This window comes from Sceloporus occidentalis, unplaced genomic scaffold (genome assembly GCF_023333645.1).
Source record: "Sceloporus occidentalis isolate IW3139 unplaced genomic scaffold, rSceOcc1.0.p SCAF_9, whole genome shotgun sequence".
Taxonomy (NCBI): Eukaryota; Metazoa; Chordata; class Lepidosauria; order Squamata; family Phrynosomatidae; genus Sceloporus; species Sceloporus occidentalis.
In genome coordinates this window covers 30,507,747-30,522,674 of record NW_028316989.1, presented here as the reverse complement: position 1 = coordinate 30,522,674, position 14,928 = coordinate 30,507,747, and the positions used below count along the sequence as shown (strand labels likewise).

General features: G+C 44.6%; 1 protein-coding gene across 1 annotated transcript in view; it reads left to right on the top strand.

Annotated features, from left to right (window-relative positions):
* CSPG4 (chondroitin sulfate proteoglycan 4) overlaps nucleotides 1–14,928 on the top strand; it is a 93,474-nt gene that overhangs the window by 59,496 nt on the left and 19,050 nt on the right. The window contains exons 2-4 of the mRNA XM_089538278.1: nucleotides 9,161–9,324; nucleotides 10,615–11,247; nucleotides 11,738–14,677. Coding sequence (XP_089394404.1) covers nucleotides 9,161–9,324; nucleotides 10,615–11,247; nucleotides 11,738–14,677 — 3,737 coding nt within the window. The remainder of the gene's footprint in view (nucleotides 1–9,160; nucleotides 9,325–10,614; nucleotides 11,248–11,737; nucleotides 14,678–14,928) is intronic.

Genomic DNA, 14,928 nt, shown 5'->3' with positions numbered 1-14,928 from the left:
GATGTTCCTTTCTGGATTACATCTCCCAGAATCCCTCAGTCAGCATGGCCAATGTAGCAACACTCAACACTCAGCTTGGAAATGTTTCTTTTCTGAACTACAGTGCCCAGAATTCACCAGCCAGCAAGGTCAACACAGCAACCTCCAACCCATCTTGGACATGTTTCTCTCCTGGACTACAGCTCCCAGCATCTTCCAGCCAGTATGCTTAGGAAAGATGCTCATCTCAAAGTCTGGAGAGATGCACCCAATCTCCGTTACACCCAGAGATGCAACCAGTTGGTATTGATCTGAATCAAAGCTTGGAAAAATTCCTTTGGAAGACCAACGGCCAGAATCCTAGGGGACTTTGGGAATTGTAGTTCCCAAAAGGAACTTTTCCAAACTATGTGAGATGGCATTGATGCACTGAAGATAATCCACACAGTGCTTAGGCTATGTTTCAGAGGAAGGAACCGGTAAAACCACCTCCAAATATACCTTGTCTAAGAAAACCTTGTGAAATTGATGGGGTCACCAAATATTCTTATATACCAGGAAGGTCAGATTCATCTCCCAGATCCCTGGAAGAAGACAGAAGAGCACTGAAGTATGTAACAGCAAGGATCTTAAATAGGGACTCTTGATATGAGAATACAATAGGGATTTACAGCCGCCTCTCCAAATCCACTGATTCTTTATCCATGCATTTAACCATCCATGGCTTGAATATATATATATATATATATATATATATATATATATATATATCCCACCTTTCCACATGGATCAAGCTGGCTTACAACATTATATCCAGAAAGCATATAAAATGAGTGTGCCATTTTATATAACGGACAGCATTTTACTATGCCATGATTTATCATGGGACTTGAGCATCCACGGATTTTGGTATCCATGATCGAATGCTGGAACCAAATACTTTTAGCAATATCCTTCCTGCTGTGAGAAAGACTTTGAAAATCCCACCATTTTTTTTAAGCCTATTCGCAATTCAGGATTTATTCCGCGCAAAATTTGCACAAGGTGTTTTTTTTCACAGAAAGCACCATTTTCTTTAGAGGAAATAGGATTTTTCTTCTGCTTTCTGTCCAGTGCAGCCATATGCAAATACTTAGAATATTGTTGAACATGCTTTCCAACCCTCTAATGCAATCATATCACTGTTGTATTTTACGAAAGGATCTATCTTCAGCTTTTTCCAATGCAATAGTGTTGGACTAGGACCAGGCAGAAGCACCCACAAAGAGCCAGTCACTACCTCTCAGTCGAACCTACCTTGCAGGGTTGTTGTAAAGTTACATTAGGATGGATCTGAGCACAATGTACTCTTTCTTGAGTTCCTTACAGAAAGTTTAGGCTATCCATATATAACTGATATTCTCAGAAGGGCTATCGGTACCCTCCCTTTTTCAAAAACTGAAAGTCTGATATATTTGGTTTGGATAAACCTGAAGGGAAGTCAATATAAAATATACAGCTGGTATCTAACTCCTTATAAATTTACAGTGCTCCCTCATATAAACGTTGGAAGGGTAATCCATTTCCTGTCGACTTTCTGGCTAACCGTTTATTACAGATGAAAATAATTTTTTCCTTTTAATCTCTTATTAAAAATTTTAAAAATGATTATTATTATTTTAATCATTCATCGCTAAACCCTGGTTCTGGAACCATTCAGAGGAAAGACCAAAGGTGAACACTGTCCTCTAGTTTCCAATTTCTTAACCACAGCTATAACTGAAATAGCAAAACATTGGCATTCTGGACGGTTGTCACCAAAAAAGAAAGCGCTAAATTAAGTCTGGGATATAGCTAAAAATGCCAGAGCTCACAGTAATAATCCAAGGAAGGTCAACAGAAACTTTGAGAAAGAGTCGCAAATATAGAATCTGGGACGCCAACACAGAACATTTCTTTGAATGAGCATGGCATATATATATATATATTTGTTCATAATATTGCAGCATTTGAATGCATACAGCTGAAATATGTTTGTATTCCATTGCATTACTTCCTTTTCCTTCTGCTTTTAATGGCTGCAATCCAAGATCCACTCAGCGTAGTGTAAATATCCTCATGCAGAGATACACTAAACCAGTACTACGCAACTCCCATGCAAAACAGCACCATTGCACATGGCTCAATCGCATAACAGCCATGCACGACCGCAATGTGTGACCACAACGCACAGTGCACAATAGCAAAGTGCCACACACAACTACAACATCCAATGTGCAACAGCAGTGCACAACCACAATACAGCACATTGTGCGTTGGATATTGTAACTGCATGTTGAACATTGTGCTTTGTAGTTGTGCATTGTGCTTTGCTATTGTGCATTGTGTATTTTTGCACACTGTGGTTGTGCATTGCTTCTATACCATTGAAGACTGGCACACAGCCATTGGCATGTATTGAGCAATGTTGCTATTCTTCAAGGGGATTCTGATATGCAATGTACACGCCCTCCAATGGGGGCTATATGCACAGATCTGCTTCGACTGCTGTCTGCAGAATATGGCTAGAATCTTGTTAGAATGTACATCTTCGTAACTGGATTTAAGTCTGCAAGAATTAGAAGTGGACATTTCCATAACGTCTATATCCAGCAAAGGGCTCCTTTTAGTTTACTATGTAGAGGAGCCAGCAAAGTGACATGTGCATTGGGACCAACACACAACTCGATTAATGCACATTGATCCTCTTGTACATCAGTCCCATTGTGCATCAAGACACCAGCTAGAGAACGCCAATGCACATTGGTAGAACCAGAAATGCTTTGAAACATTTTTGTATCGATCCCACTGTGCATTGGGACACCTGCTGGGAAATGCCAATGTGCATTGGTAGAGCCAGATGTGCATTGGGACACTCATCTTCATAATTCACCAACAGGGTTTCTTAGCAACTTTGCTACATAGCTAAATATACATAAACTACGTAACATAAACAATGGTAGAGTTTTCCTGCTGATATCTGCTGCACTGTGGCAAATAATTTGACCCGCATGCATTGCACAACATACACATTCATGTACTGTATCACTAGCACATTGCTGGCCAATGTGAATGTTTTTAGAATGTGATACTCTCATTTTAAAAAGACAATAAAGATTTAAAATGGAAAAGAAGAGCCAGCCTGAGCCTTATAGGAGAGTTTGGGCTTTTCCTCTTTGGGAGATGTCAGTTCTCAGAGACTTAACATGGCAGCAGCTGTCTCTGTACCCAAAGAGACCAACATGGATGGTGACCTTTAGCGTCCTTTGCAGATAAAAAGCAACAGCCATTTGCAGCTAATCTCTCCCTGGCACAAAGGGCCGGGCCAGTTTGCATACTGGCATACCAAGCAGAGGCGTCACTCAGGAGGGGAAACAGACAGCGGTGGGGTCTCTGCCAACCTGCAGAGTGTCTGGTTATTAGCTGGTTTTAAAATAGGAAAATGCATACCTAGAAATGAAGCTGCATTAGCAATGTTGCCCTATGTTCGTTCAGTTTATGTGGACTCTTTCAGCACCACACAAAGGGTCCACCAAGAATCACACAATTAAAGAATGATCAAATCAAAAGTAGGAAAAGGAAATGAACTCAAGGTTTGGTCAGCAGCGGGCATTGGCTATTCTTTGGGGCACTGGGACTCGGTGCAACGATATAGCGCAACTGTTCAACATGGCATTCCCCTTAGTTGCAATACAAGGAGGCTCCAAATTTGCAAGAAGCTGTATTGATCCATATCAAGAAATTTGTTTTGGTAGCTTTCACCACTGCTGGAAGTAGGGCTTTTGTAAAGCAGATGGGTCTTAATAGCCCACTCAAGACCAAGTCCCAATGGAGCTTGACAACAGGGGTCCTTCAGGATAATATACTGCCAAAAGAGTTGTAGGGCCAACACCAGTCAGAGTAGACAATCTTGAACCTGGACATAGTTGGGGGGCATTATTCAGTCAAAATCTGCACCGTGACCTGCACCTATCTACCTACCACACAAACACTTCCATTTTTCTCTGCACTCCCTCTTAAAATAGTGACTGAAAGTGACATCTCCTCATTTCCTGTCACCATTTTGAGAGTGACTGCAGAGGAAAATGGAGGTAGTTGTGCATGATGACTGTACATGTATGTGTATGTGTGTGTCACTGCATGCATATGTGACATATTTTCATTGGGAGACCATCCTTAGCATGGATTCTTTGTGGGCCCTTAGGGAGTAAAGTGCATCCATGCACATTCCCACAAAGGTGTTGCCAAAATCTAAATGGTTTGCATCTTACTTGAAAGTGGTTATCCAACAAATATTAACACGAGTTTCCCAATAGTAAGAACTATGCAACCATGAAATGGACTCTCATGGAAAGACATGGAATCCCCTTCTTTGGAAGATCTGAAACAGAAGTTGGATAGCCCTGTTTCAGGAATGATTTAGTTGAAGGTTTCTGCATTGGCTGGGGGCTAGACTAGACGACTCATGAGATCCCTTCAAACTTTGTGGTTTTATGTAGAAATTGTGCTATACCTGAAGCAGCTCTGGGTTTCTGGACTGTTAAGGCAAACCTTCTGCTGTCCAAGCTGAGCAAGGTCTAGGAAGGAAGGAAGCACACATCATTTATAGCAAGCTGTGCAAGCAAAGGTGCCTTCAAGACATGTACTGTTGGCTTCAGGTTTGTGAATTCAAAGGACCCTTTGAAAGATGGGGCATTATTTGTTGAACCAAAGGGGCCCAAGGTTTATATAGTTTTACCCGTGTGGCATTTGCCACACAGGCAAAACTAAGCACAAAGGCACAGACCTTAGTGAAAGACCAGACAGAATCTGGGCTCCACAAGGACATGAGAAAAGTCAAGAAAAGAAAAGAATCCCGACTTTGCCGGCTCTGGACGAAATGACAGCATCATCTCTGACCTTTGCAGCAATCGTCTCAAAGATGCAATATTTACAGGGGAGTTTTCAATAGCTTCACTTCAGCATGTTTGCTCTCCACTTGCTTGGAATAACAACTTTGACGTTTGCCTTTGTAGACGCCTGACACTGTCAGATGTCTTGATTTGCTCTGGGTTCTCATTTGATCTGGAAGGCTGGCAGAGATTGACACCTAGCAGTGTGTCTATTTGAAAAGGGGGAGAAGTCCCCTTTTTTACAAGACTGGATTCTGAAAAATAAGGGTCCATTCATTGGCGAGACAACTGCAACTTTAGGTCGCCAAACTGGAAGTAAAAATGCAATGAACAGATGAGCTCAAGGGCACAATCTTTTACATCAGACATCAGTATTTTCCCTGCAGGTTCATTGCATCATATCTGAAGAGTAACAGGGATTCCTTGCAGGTGAATTGGACCTTGTGCAATTACTACACAGAGACACACAAACACACATACAACATTTCTAATTCTAGGCAAATCACAGCTCTGATGTCCCTTATTATAAAGAATGTCCCTTATTTGAAAGCCATAAAGACTGTTGTTTATAGGGCTGGCAGATGTCCCTTATTCTAAGTGATGTCCCCCTGCAAAGGCTGGAAAACATTAGCTTTTATGTAATAATAATAATAATAATAATAATAAATTTTTATTTATGTGCCACCTCTCTCACAGGACTGAGGTGGCTTACAATAACAATATGTAACAACTGTTGTTGTGTGCCTTCAAGACATTTTTGGCTTATGGCACCCGTAAGATGGGAGTTTCTTAGGAAGATTTGTTCAGAGGAAGTTTGGCATTACTTCCCCTGAGGCTGAGAGAGTGTGACTTGCCCAAGGTCATCCAGTGGGTTTTATGGCCGAGCCGGGAATCAAACCCTGGTCTCTGCGGTTGTAATCCAATACTCAAACCACAATGCCACGCCGGGTCTCTATTTGGGAGTATGGCCCCTTTATAAATGTGCACATCATGTAATGTATGTAGTTGTTGCTCTTGCGCAACTTCAAGTCGTTTCCAACTTATGCCAAGCCTAAGGCAAACCCATTGCCGGGGTTTCTTAGCAAGATGGGTGCAGAGAGGGTTCTCCTTTGCCTTCCTTTGAGGCTGAGAGAGTGTGACCTGCCGAAGTGGGTTTACGTAGCTGAGCGGGTTTTTGAACCCTGGTCTCCAGAGTCATAGTCCAACACTCAAGCCATCACTCCACGCGGGCTCTAGACAATCCATTAGTTTTACAGAAAATATGTGGCTGAAGACTTGCATTTGATACAGTCGGCCCTCCTTAGCCATGGATATGTTATCCATGGATTCAGTCATCCACGACTTGCAAATACTCAAAAAAATTATATGAATTCTAACAAGCCAAACTTGATTTTGCCACTTTATGAAAGGGATATAGTTTTAGTATACCACTGTATATAATGAGACTTGAGCATCAACGGATTTTGACCCCAGTGGATACCAAGGGCCCATTGTATTTGGCTATTTGGTATTTTGGTCAAACACAATTGCCGATTGTCGACACTGCTATCCCCTTATTGATGTTTTGAAAACCAGGCAATACTATTCCATCAAGGTGGGGCAGGGAGTTGGACTACATGGCCTTTAGGGTTTCCTATCCAGCGCTGTGTTTCCCTGCAACAGGAGGAGCAGCTTCCTTTAAATGGGTCACTTGTACTCCCTCCAGCCTGGGATTCATCCAGAAAAAACTGACACTGTGAGCTTGAACACACCTGCTCTTGCAGATGGATTGCTCTGCCGGTAATGCTTTCCTCGTCTTTCTGACCCAGTTCCATTCTCTTGTTTGATGTGTCAGAAAGAGATGGAACAGAAAAGGCGATTTGGAACGGCTCTCTTCCCCCCCCCCCCCCCGCATCGGTTGCCGCTGCTATTTGGGAAGAAAGCAGCAAGCAGCTGTACCAAAATTATTAACAATTGCCAGGAGGAGAGGCATGGCAAGCACAGTGCTCTGTGCAATCCGGCGTCCAAAATTACAACTGCTGTTTGCATTGTTATTGAGAGCAGGGATGTGGCCTGAGGGACACATACGGACCTCACAGCCATTTTGAGCCCCCTTGAGCCCCATTTCTATGCTATGGTTTTAAAAGCCTTCTCCTGAGCATAAAGTAGGACTTTAAAGGAGAGGAAGGAATTGGCAGAACGACCTCTGAGGATTCCTTGCCTGAGAAAGCCCTATGAAATTATGGGGTCACCATAACTCAATAGGTGACTTGAAGACACATACACACACCCTAAAGGAACCAGCTAGTGTCCGATTCTGGAAGCTAAGCAGGGTCATCCCTGTTCAGTACTTGGATGGGAGACCACCAACAAATACCAGGTGCTGTAGGCTGTATTTCAAAGGAAGGAACTGGCAAAAACACCTCTTAGGATGCCTTGCCTGAGAAAACCCTTGGAAACTCATAGAGTCATCATAAGTAAACAGGTGACTGGAAGGTATATACACACACCCTAAAGGCATGAGATCTTGTCTGATTTTGAAAAGCTAAGCAGGTTCAGCTCTGGTTCATACTTGGATGGGAGACCACCAATGAACACCTTTCAGAGGAAGGAACTGGCAAAGCCACCTCTGGGTCTTCCTTGCCTAATAAAACCCTATGAAATTCATGGGGTCACCATAAGTCAACAGGCGACTTGAAGGCACGCACAAGATATCTAACCTATTTTAATGATAGAGTTCAGCCCCTTGGTGAGTGTCGTGAAAGCTTTAAATATAACCAGTGTGGATGAACCTCAGTTTGGCATGGGTGCTTATGGCCATCACCGGTTACATACAGAAAGTCCCACGTTTGATCTCTAGCATGTCCAGCAAAAGGACCAAGTCATAGGTGATGAGAAAGCCTTTTGTCCAAAACGCACTGTAGGAATAATCCCGTTTGAAACTGCTTTAACTGCCTTGGCTAAATGCTGGCAAATTCTGGGAAATGTAGTTTTGTGAGACATTTAGCCTTCTCTGTCAGAGACCACTGGTGCCACAATAAATTCCCAGGATTCCCTAGCACTGAGCCAGGGCAGTTAAAGCAGTCTCAAACTGGATTATTTTTGCAGTGTGTTTTGGACTGTTCTCTACCTGAAGCCCTGGGAAACTGCTGACCATCAGATCCCCCCTGAGCTAGGTTGCAAATATTCTTGCCCAGTTACTATATTTCTCTCCAGAGCTTGGAGGTGTTATTTTTGGACTGCAAAACCATAATCCTCCAGCTGGGGATACTAGGAATTGTCATCCAAATGCTGATCTCATCCAAATCCAACACAGCTCTTCTCTGGCTCTCGCGTTCTTTGGTTGTTCTATCTATCCATCTTGCATTTTATGTCTTTAGACTGGGCTCTGGCACAAATGAAGCCAGTGCTGTGTTTTGTCATGCACAAATGTAGTCAGTCCATAAATACATTTCATCACCCAGCTAAACTGCTTGGGGAGATGGTACAGGTGGTTGTTGTTGTCATAAAATGGTTTTCTGGAGGGTTATAGAGAGTTAATTTCCCCATCTACTGATGGAGATTGGTAGTGCAAGGTCCTGAATTTTCTTTTCTTTTTTCATTACTGTTTTTGTATTTGAAATCTTCAAACTGCAAGGACAGCATACCTGCTTTATGAAAAGTCAGACCACAGTAAATTTGTCGTTGTTGTTCTTGTGCCCTTCAAGCTGTTTCCAACTTACGGCGACCCTATGGCAAACCTATCACACAGTTTTCTTGGCCATATTTCTTCAGAAAGGGTTCGCCATTGCCTTCCTCTGAGGCTGACAGCATATGACCCAGTGGGTTTGTATGACTTGTACACCAATGGGGCCATGAATCTACTGAAGGTTTGAACTCAATTTTGAACTCTGAGTTCAATTCTGAACTCAAACCTAGGTCCAAAACACACTGCAGAAATAATCCAGCTTGATACCTCTTTAACTGACCTGGCTCAGTGTTGGAGAAGATCCTGGATATTGTTGTTTATGGTGGCACCAGAGCTCTCTGATAGAGAAGACTAAATGTCTCACAAAACTGCTGTTCCCAGAATTCCCTAGCATTGATCCAGGACAGTTAAAGCAGTCTCAAACTAGAATGTTTCTGCAGTGGGTTCTGGACCTAAGCTAGCAGGGTACTGAAACAATGCCTTCAAATGATGTTCGGCATCTTGGAGAGCTCCACTGACTCCACCAGCCACCATTTGCCCTGGGTCTGTTGCCTGAATGACATTGGTAGACCTGAGTATTAACCTCTGGACACCTTCCTTTCAGCATCCTTCTTTGGAGATGGCTACGTGGAAATGCCCTTGGCGAGCACTTACACCACCGTCCAGCTTCATGTCCAGTTCTACACTAGCCAACGCAGTGGACTCCTTTTCCTGGCCGCAGGGCAGACCGATTATCTCCTTCTGGAGCTCCGTGCTGGCATTCTACAGGTGGGCTAAATGTTCTGCCATAGTACCACCATGTTGTTGAACCACTGTGGGCAGTCATTCCCAACAATGGCAGGAATCAAAATGAAGGAGGCTCAGGAAATGAACTTGGCCAGTTTTGGCTAGCCCACAACTTGCAGAAGTTCTACTTTGGAGGCTTGTTATTTTTGGGTTCCTTCTTTCCCGACTTTTGGAGACCCTATCAAAAGGGTTTGGGGGGGCTGAGAGTGTGTGACTCAGCCAAGATCATCCAGTGGGTTTCCATAGTTGAGCAGGGACTCCAGAGTCATAATCCAGTGCTCAAATCACTATACCACTTTTGGGGACTACAACTCCCCAAGTCTCCCAACCAGTGATCATGCTGGTTGGGGGATCGTGGGAGTCATCACCCCAAAAAGTAATTTTTGTGAGCTGTGGGAATGCCTCACCACTGTTAGGAATTAAGCATAGTTCCTTAGGAACTCCTTATGAACATAGCTCCTAGAGAGCCAGTGTGGCATAGTAGTTTGAGAGTTAGACTAGGACTCTGGAGACCAGGGTTCAAATCCCAGCTTGGTCATGTAAACTCACTGGGTAAACCTGGGCAAGTCACACTCTCTTAGTCACAGAGAATGGCCATGGCAAACCTCCTCTGAACAAATCTGCCAAGAATGACCCCATGACCGCCTTTGGGTCGCCATAAGTGAGAAACGACTTGAAGGCACACAACAGCAACAACAAAATCTTATGAATTGTTGTCTGGCTCTAAATAGTCTCTTTCCCTATCCATTCCTGCCACTAGGCCTTTCTATGAATCTCCTCATTTTCCAAGCAAAACAAAATAAAACACCAAGGTATAGCTGTGTCTGTCTGGAAAATCAGCATGCAAAGGGATCTTATAGCACCTTTTGAGACTACTGAAAGAAACAAGCATGCTACCAACTTCTTTCTTTCAATTAGCCTCAAAGGTGCTACAAGATCCCTTTGCATATTAAAATGACAAGTTAAACTGTTTAATACTAAACTAAATAAACTAAACTAAATACACCTATTAAATATAATAACAAATTAAAACAGTATTTGAGAGGAATTGAGGAGAGCCAAAGGCCTTGATGAGCAGCGAAGTTTTCACTCAGGGCCTAAATGAAATAAGTACTTGTGCCCATCAGGCCTCTAGGAAGAAGGCATGGCGGGATGGAGATAATAAAATGGGAAGTGAGAGGAACATTCAGAAATAGCTCCATAAATGGCTGCTTTGATGATGATGATGATGATGATGATGATGATGATGATGATGATGATGATTTTTTTCAGGCCAGAATGGACCTGGGCTCAGAAGAACTGACCGTCAAGTCCCCAGCAGGTCCCTATCTCAATGACCTCGTGATCCACGATGCCGACCTGTTGGTGGCAGATGGGCAGATGACCTTGATGGTGGATGGCCTCTTCAACGTGTCCGTGGAAATCCCAGGGCCTCAGCAAGAGCTGGACATTGAGTATGGCCTCTATGTGGGAGGAACAGGGAGCCTGGAACTGCCGTACCTCACCGGAGTTAGTGCACCCTTCAGAGGCTGTCTCCATGCAGTGACGTTCAATGACCGCGATGCCCTCTCTGCCCTGGCATCAGGCGCCAAGAGATCCCATGGTGTCCGAGAGGGGTGTAGCGTCGAGTTCTCCGCTGGGCCTGATGATCCCCTTGGTTTCCTCGGACCAAACTCTTACATTGCATTCCCTGGCTGGAGTGCGAGAAATGAAGGGTCCATTGAGTTTGTGATCACCACAAGCATCAAGCAAGCTCCTCTGATTTACCAATCGGGACTGGAGAGTGACTTCTTCTATCTGGAGATCTTTGATGGGCGTCTCAGAGGAGTGGTAGAGAAGGGGAATGGTCTCGTGGTGCTCCACAACAACATCTACCTCAGCAATGAGCAGGACCACTACGTCAAGGTCAGTGTCATGAACTTAACAAGATCACTTACATGGGCCCAGATTCTGCATCATATACTTAGGGTGTATCCAACACTGCAGGGTGAAAGCAGTTTTACACCACTTTAACTGCCAAATCCTGGGATTGTAATTTATCAGCCTGGTGTGTCCAAGAGTTCTGATGCTTCACCAAACTACAGATCCCAGGATTCTGTAGGACAAAGTCATGGCAGTTAAAGTGGTGTCAAGCTGCTTTCATTCTGCAGTGTGGATACACTCTCTTAGTTGAACATACTTAACATCAGCTGCATGGGGAAAAGGAGGTCCATTCAGTCAGTGATTGGTGCAAAGATAAATGATGTTTCTGTCAGGTTTAGAAAGATCAGACTAGGAGACGTTACCTAGTTAAACATACTTAAATATCATTGTATTGGAGGGTTGTGGTTTTGTTGGGTTTTTAATCATATTAATGATTAACCCTTCTCTTCTAACTTCCCTGTCTCTGGTCAAGGTCTACATGGATGTCCGGAGGTTTGAGATCCTTGTCGACTACTATGCCTCACAGACCTCCAACAAGGGAATCCACAGTCACCTTGATCTCCAAGGACCTCTCTTTGTTGGAGGTCTGAATGAGAAGGCCGCTGCTAGGATGAGAGAGCGTGGGTTAGCATTTATGTCTGGAAACAACTTCTCCAATAGCTCCTTTATTGGCTGCATTGAAGACTTGAGGGTGAACCAGGAGAAAAGAAGCCTGCAAGATGCTCTCATCACTAGGGACATAACAGCTGGCTGTGGGAAGCTAGATCAATACTCGGACTATGATGATGTATATGAGCAAGATGAGGCCACCACAAGCTCCCCTCTGGACAACTGGCAGGGCCCAGTCATGGAGCCCTGCCGTCCTGACCCTAATCTTCCTCCTGTCTTTGCTAACTTCACCAAACTTCTACATGTCAGTCCTCTCGTTGTTGCTGAAGGTGGAACAGCTTTTCTGGAATGGCGCCATACCCAACCTACCATTGACCTAAGCAGTGCAAACATCCGGCAGTCTCAGGTTCTCTTCAGCGTAACAACTGACCCCAGGCATGGAGAGCTGCAACTGGACCTCTCCCGGGTGAGGAGCAAAAGGAAGTTCACTCTATTGGACATCGTGAATCGAAAAGTCAAGTATGTCCATGATGGCTCGGAAGGACCTATGGATCAGCTGCTGTTGGAGGTGACAGTCACTGCCAGGGGAGGGATCCCAGAGTGTTTGTGGCAGGGTCAGATATATTTGCTGCCCATTAAGATCAACCCAGTCAATGATGCTCCTGAAATCATCTTCCCACATGGAGATCGCATGGTCATTCTGGAGCACACACGCAAGCATCTCAACCCAGACATTATTCAAGCCCTTGATGATGATACTCCCTGTGACAGCTTGAGGTTCCAGCTGCTTGGAGGGAAAAGAATGGAAGAAGGTTACTTGGAATATGACTTCCATCCTGGAGTCCCCATCGAAGACTTTTCTTGCAGGGACCTGGAAGCAGGCCATGTGGTCTACGTCCACCAAAATGGGCCCACTTCATCACTCATTGTCCAGGTTGATGATGGCATGATCATGAGCCCAGTGGCTACCTTGAGGGTGGTCGCTGTGGAGCCAGATATCCAGGTTCGCAACAACACAGGCCTCTTTGTCGCACAGGGGGGTGTTGTTCCAGTAACCACAGCCAACCTCTCCGTGGAAACCAATGCAGTCCAGCAAAAAGTACCCATCCTGTATCGCTTGACTATGCCCCTGCAGTATGGCGAAATCCAAAAGCAAGGGAGCTTGGGTGGAGAATGGAAGAAAGTAGAGTCCTTCCATCAGCAAGATGTGGAACAAGGACGTGTCCAGTATTTCAGCACAGATGAGGAGCACCACACAGAAGACATGATTGAGAAGCTGCAATTCGTAGTCCAAGTGGGTCAGAAAACTTTGAAAAACAACACCTTCCTCATCAGGATTAAAAGGGCCACCATCAAAATGAAGACCATAGTCCCTCTCCAAATGAGAAATGAAAAAGAGAGGAATATCACCACTGCTGAAATGGAGCCAGCTTTAGAAGAGCAGGGTTCTAGCCCTGAGCCGTTCCACTATGTAATCATTCAGCCACCCAGAAAGGGAAACCTTGAGCTCCGTGGAACAAGGCTGACAGAAGGCTTTGGTTTTACCCAGGAGGATCTGCAAAGTCATCAGCTGAGCTACAGTGCAACCATCAGAGACTCAGAGGAGACTGAAGATCTATTCCAGTTCCGTGTCATGGCTGGAGCTCACTACTCCCCTGTATACACTTACAGAATACAGATTGGAGGAGATCCTGATGCCCCCATTCTGACCAATGTCCTCTTGTCTGTTTTAGAAGGAGGACAGGCCACCATTTCCAAGGACCACTTGTTCATCAAGAGTGCCAGCAATGCCAACTATCTGTATGAGGTGATAGATGGTCCAACCCACGGGAAGCTGACCTGGAGAACGTCAGAGCATTTGCCATCCAGTGAGGAGGTAATAACAAAATTCACTAATGAAGATATTCTCCAAGGCCATCTTGTGTACCAGCATGACGATTCTGAGACAATGGAGGATGACATCCCATTTGTGGCTATCAAGCAAGAGGAGGGAAGCTCTGACTTAGATGCTGAGGATGTGAGAGGTGTCTTCAGAGTTTCCATTCAGCCTGTTAATGACCACACTCCAGTCCAGATGGTCACCAAGGTCTTTAATGTGGTGCGGAATGGGCAGCGCCTGATGACCACCAATGATATTGCCTTTGTTGACGAAGATTCAGGCTTCTCAGATGCACAGCTGGTGTTTGTAAGGAAGGACATCCTCTTTGGCAGCATCATCGCGGCTGACGACAGAAGCCGCCCAGTCTACCGCTTCACCCAAGATGACCTGAGGAAGAAAAGAATTCTCTTTGTCCACTCAGGAGCCGACCGAGGCTGGATCCAGTTCCAGGTTTCTGATGGCCTCCACCAGGTTGCTACCCTTCTGGAAGTCCAAGCCTCTGACCCTTACATCAAAATCAACAACCACAGTGGCTTAGTTGTCCACCAAGGCAGTCAAGCAACCATTGACTCTTCTGTCCTCAGCTTGGAAACCAACATGGACATCAGGAATGATGAAGACATCCTTTTCCGCATCATAGCCCCACCCAAGTGGGGAGTGGTGCTGCGAGATGGACAAGAAGTGTCATTTTTCACCCGGAAGGACCTGTTGGCAGGAGATGTTCTTTACCATCACCATAACGGGAGCAGGAATCCCCAGGATCAAATCCACCTCTCTGTTGAAGCAAACCAGGTGACAGTGGAGGAGATACTGAAAATCACAATATATCTCGATTCCTTCCCAAACCCTCTGAACATTGTTCACAATGAGAGGATCCACATCCTCCAAGGAGAAGCTGTGGAGATTAAGAGTGACTACCTGCTGGTAAATCATACTTTTTTCTGCCCTTTATTTATTGCCGTTCCTTCAGGCATGAAACTCCCCTATGGGTAACAAAGCAGGAAACATAAAAAGAGTCTGTGGGTTACTCTTTTTATGACTAGAATCAGAGTTTAGAATCTTGTTAGTGCCTTACATAGTGCATCAGTTCTCCTGCAGAAGTAGATGGACATTTTTGTCTGATGCAGAAGGTCCATACTGAACTCAAGATTGAGGACATGGGGTTTCAAGGAGAT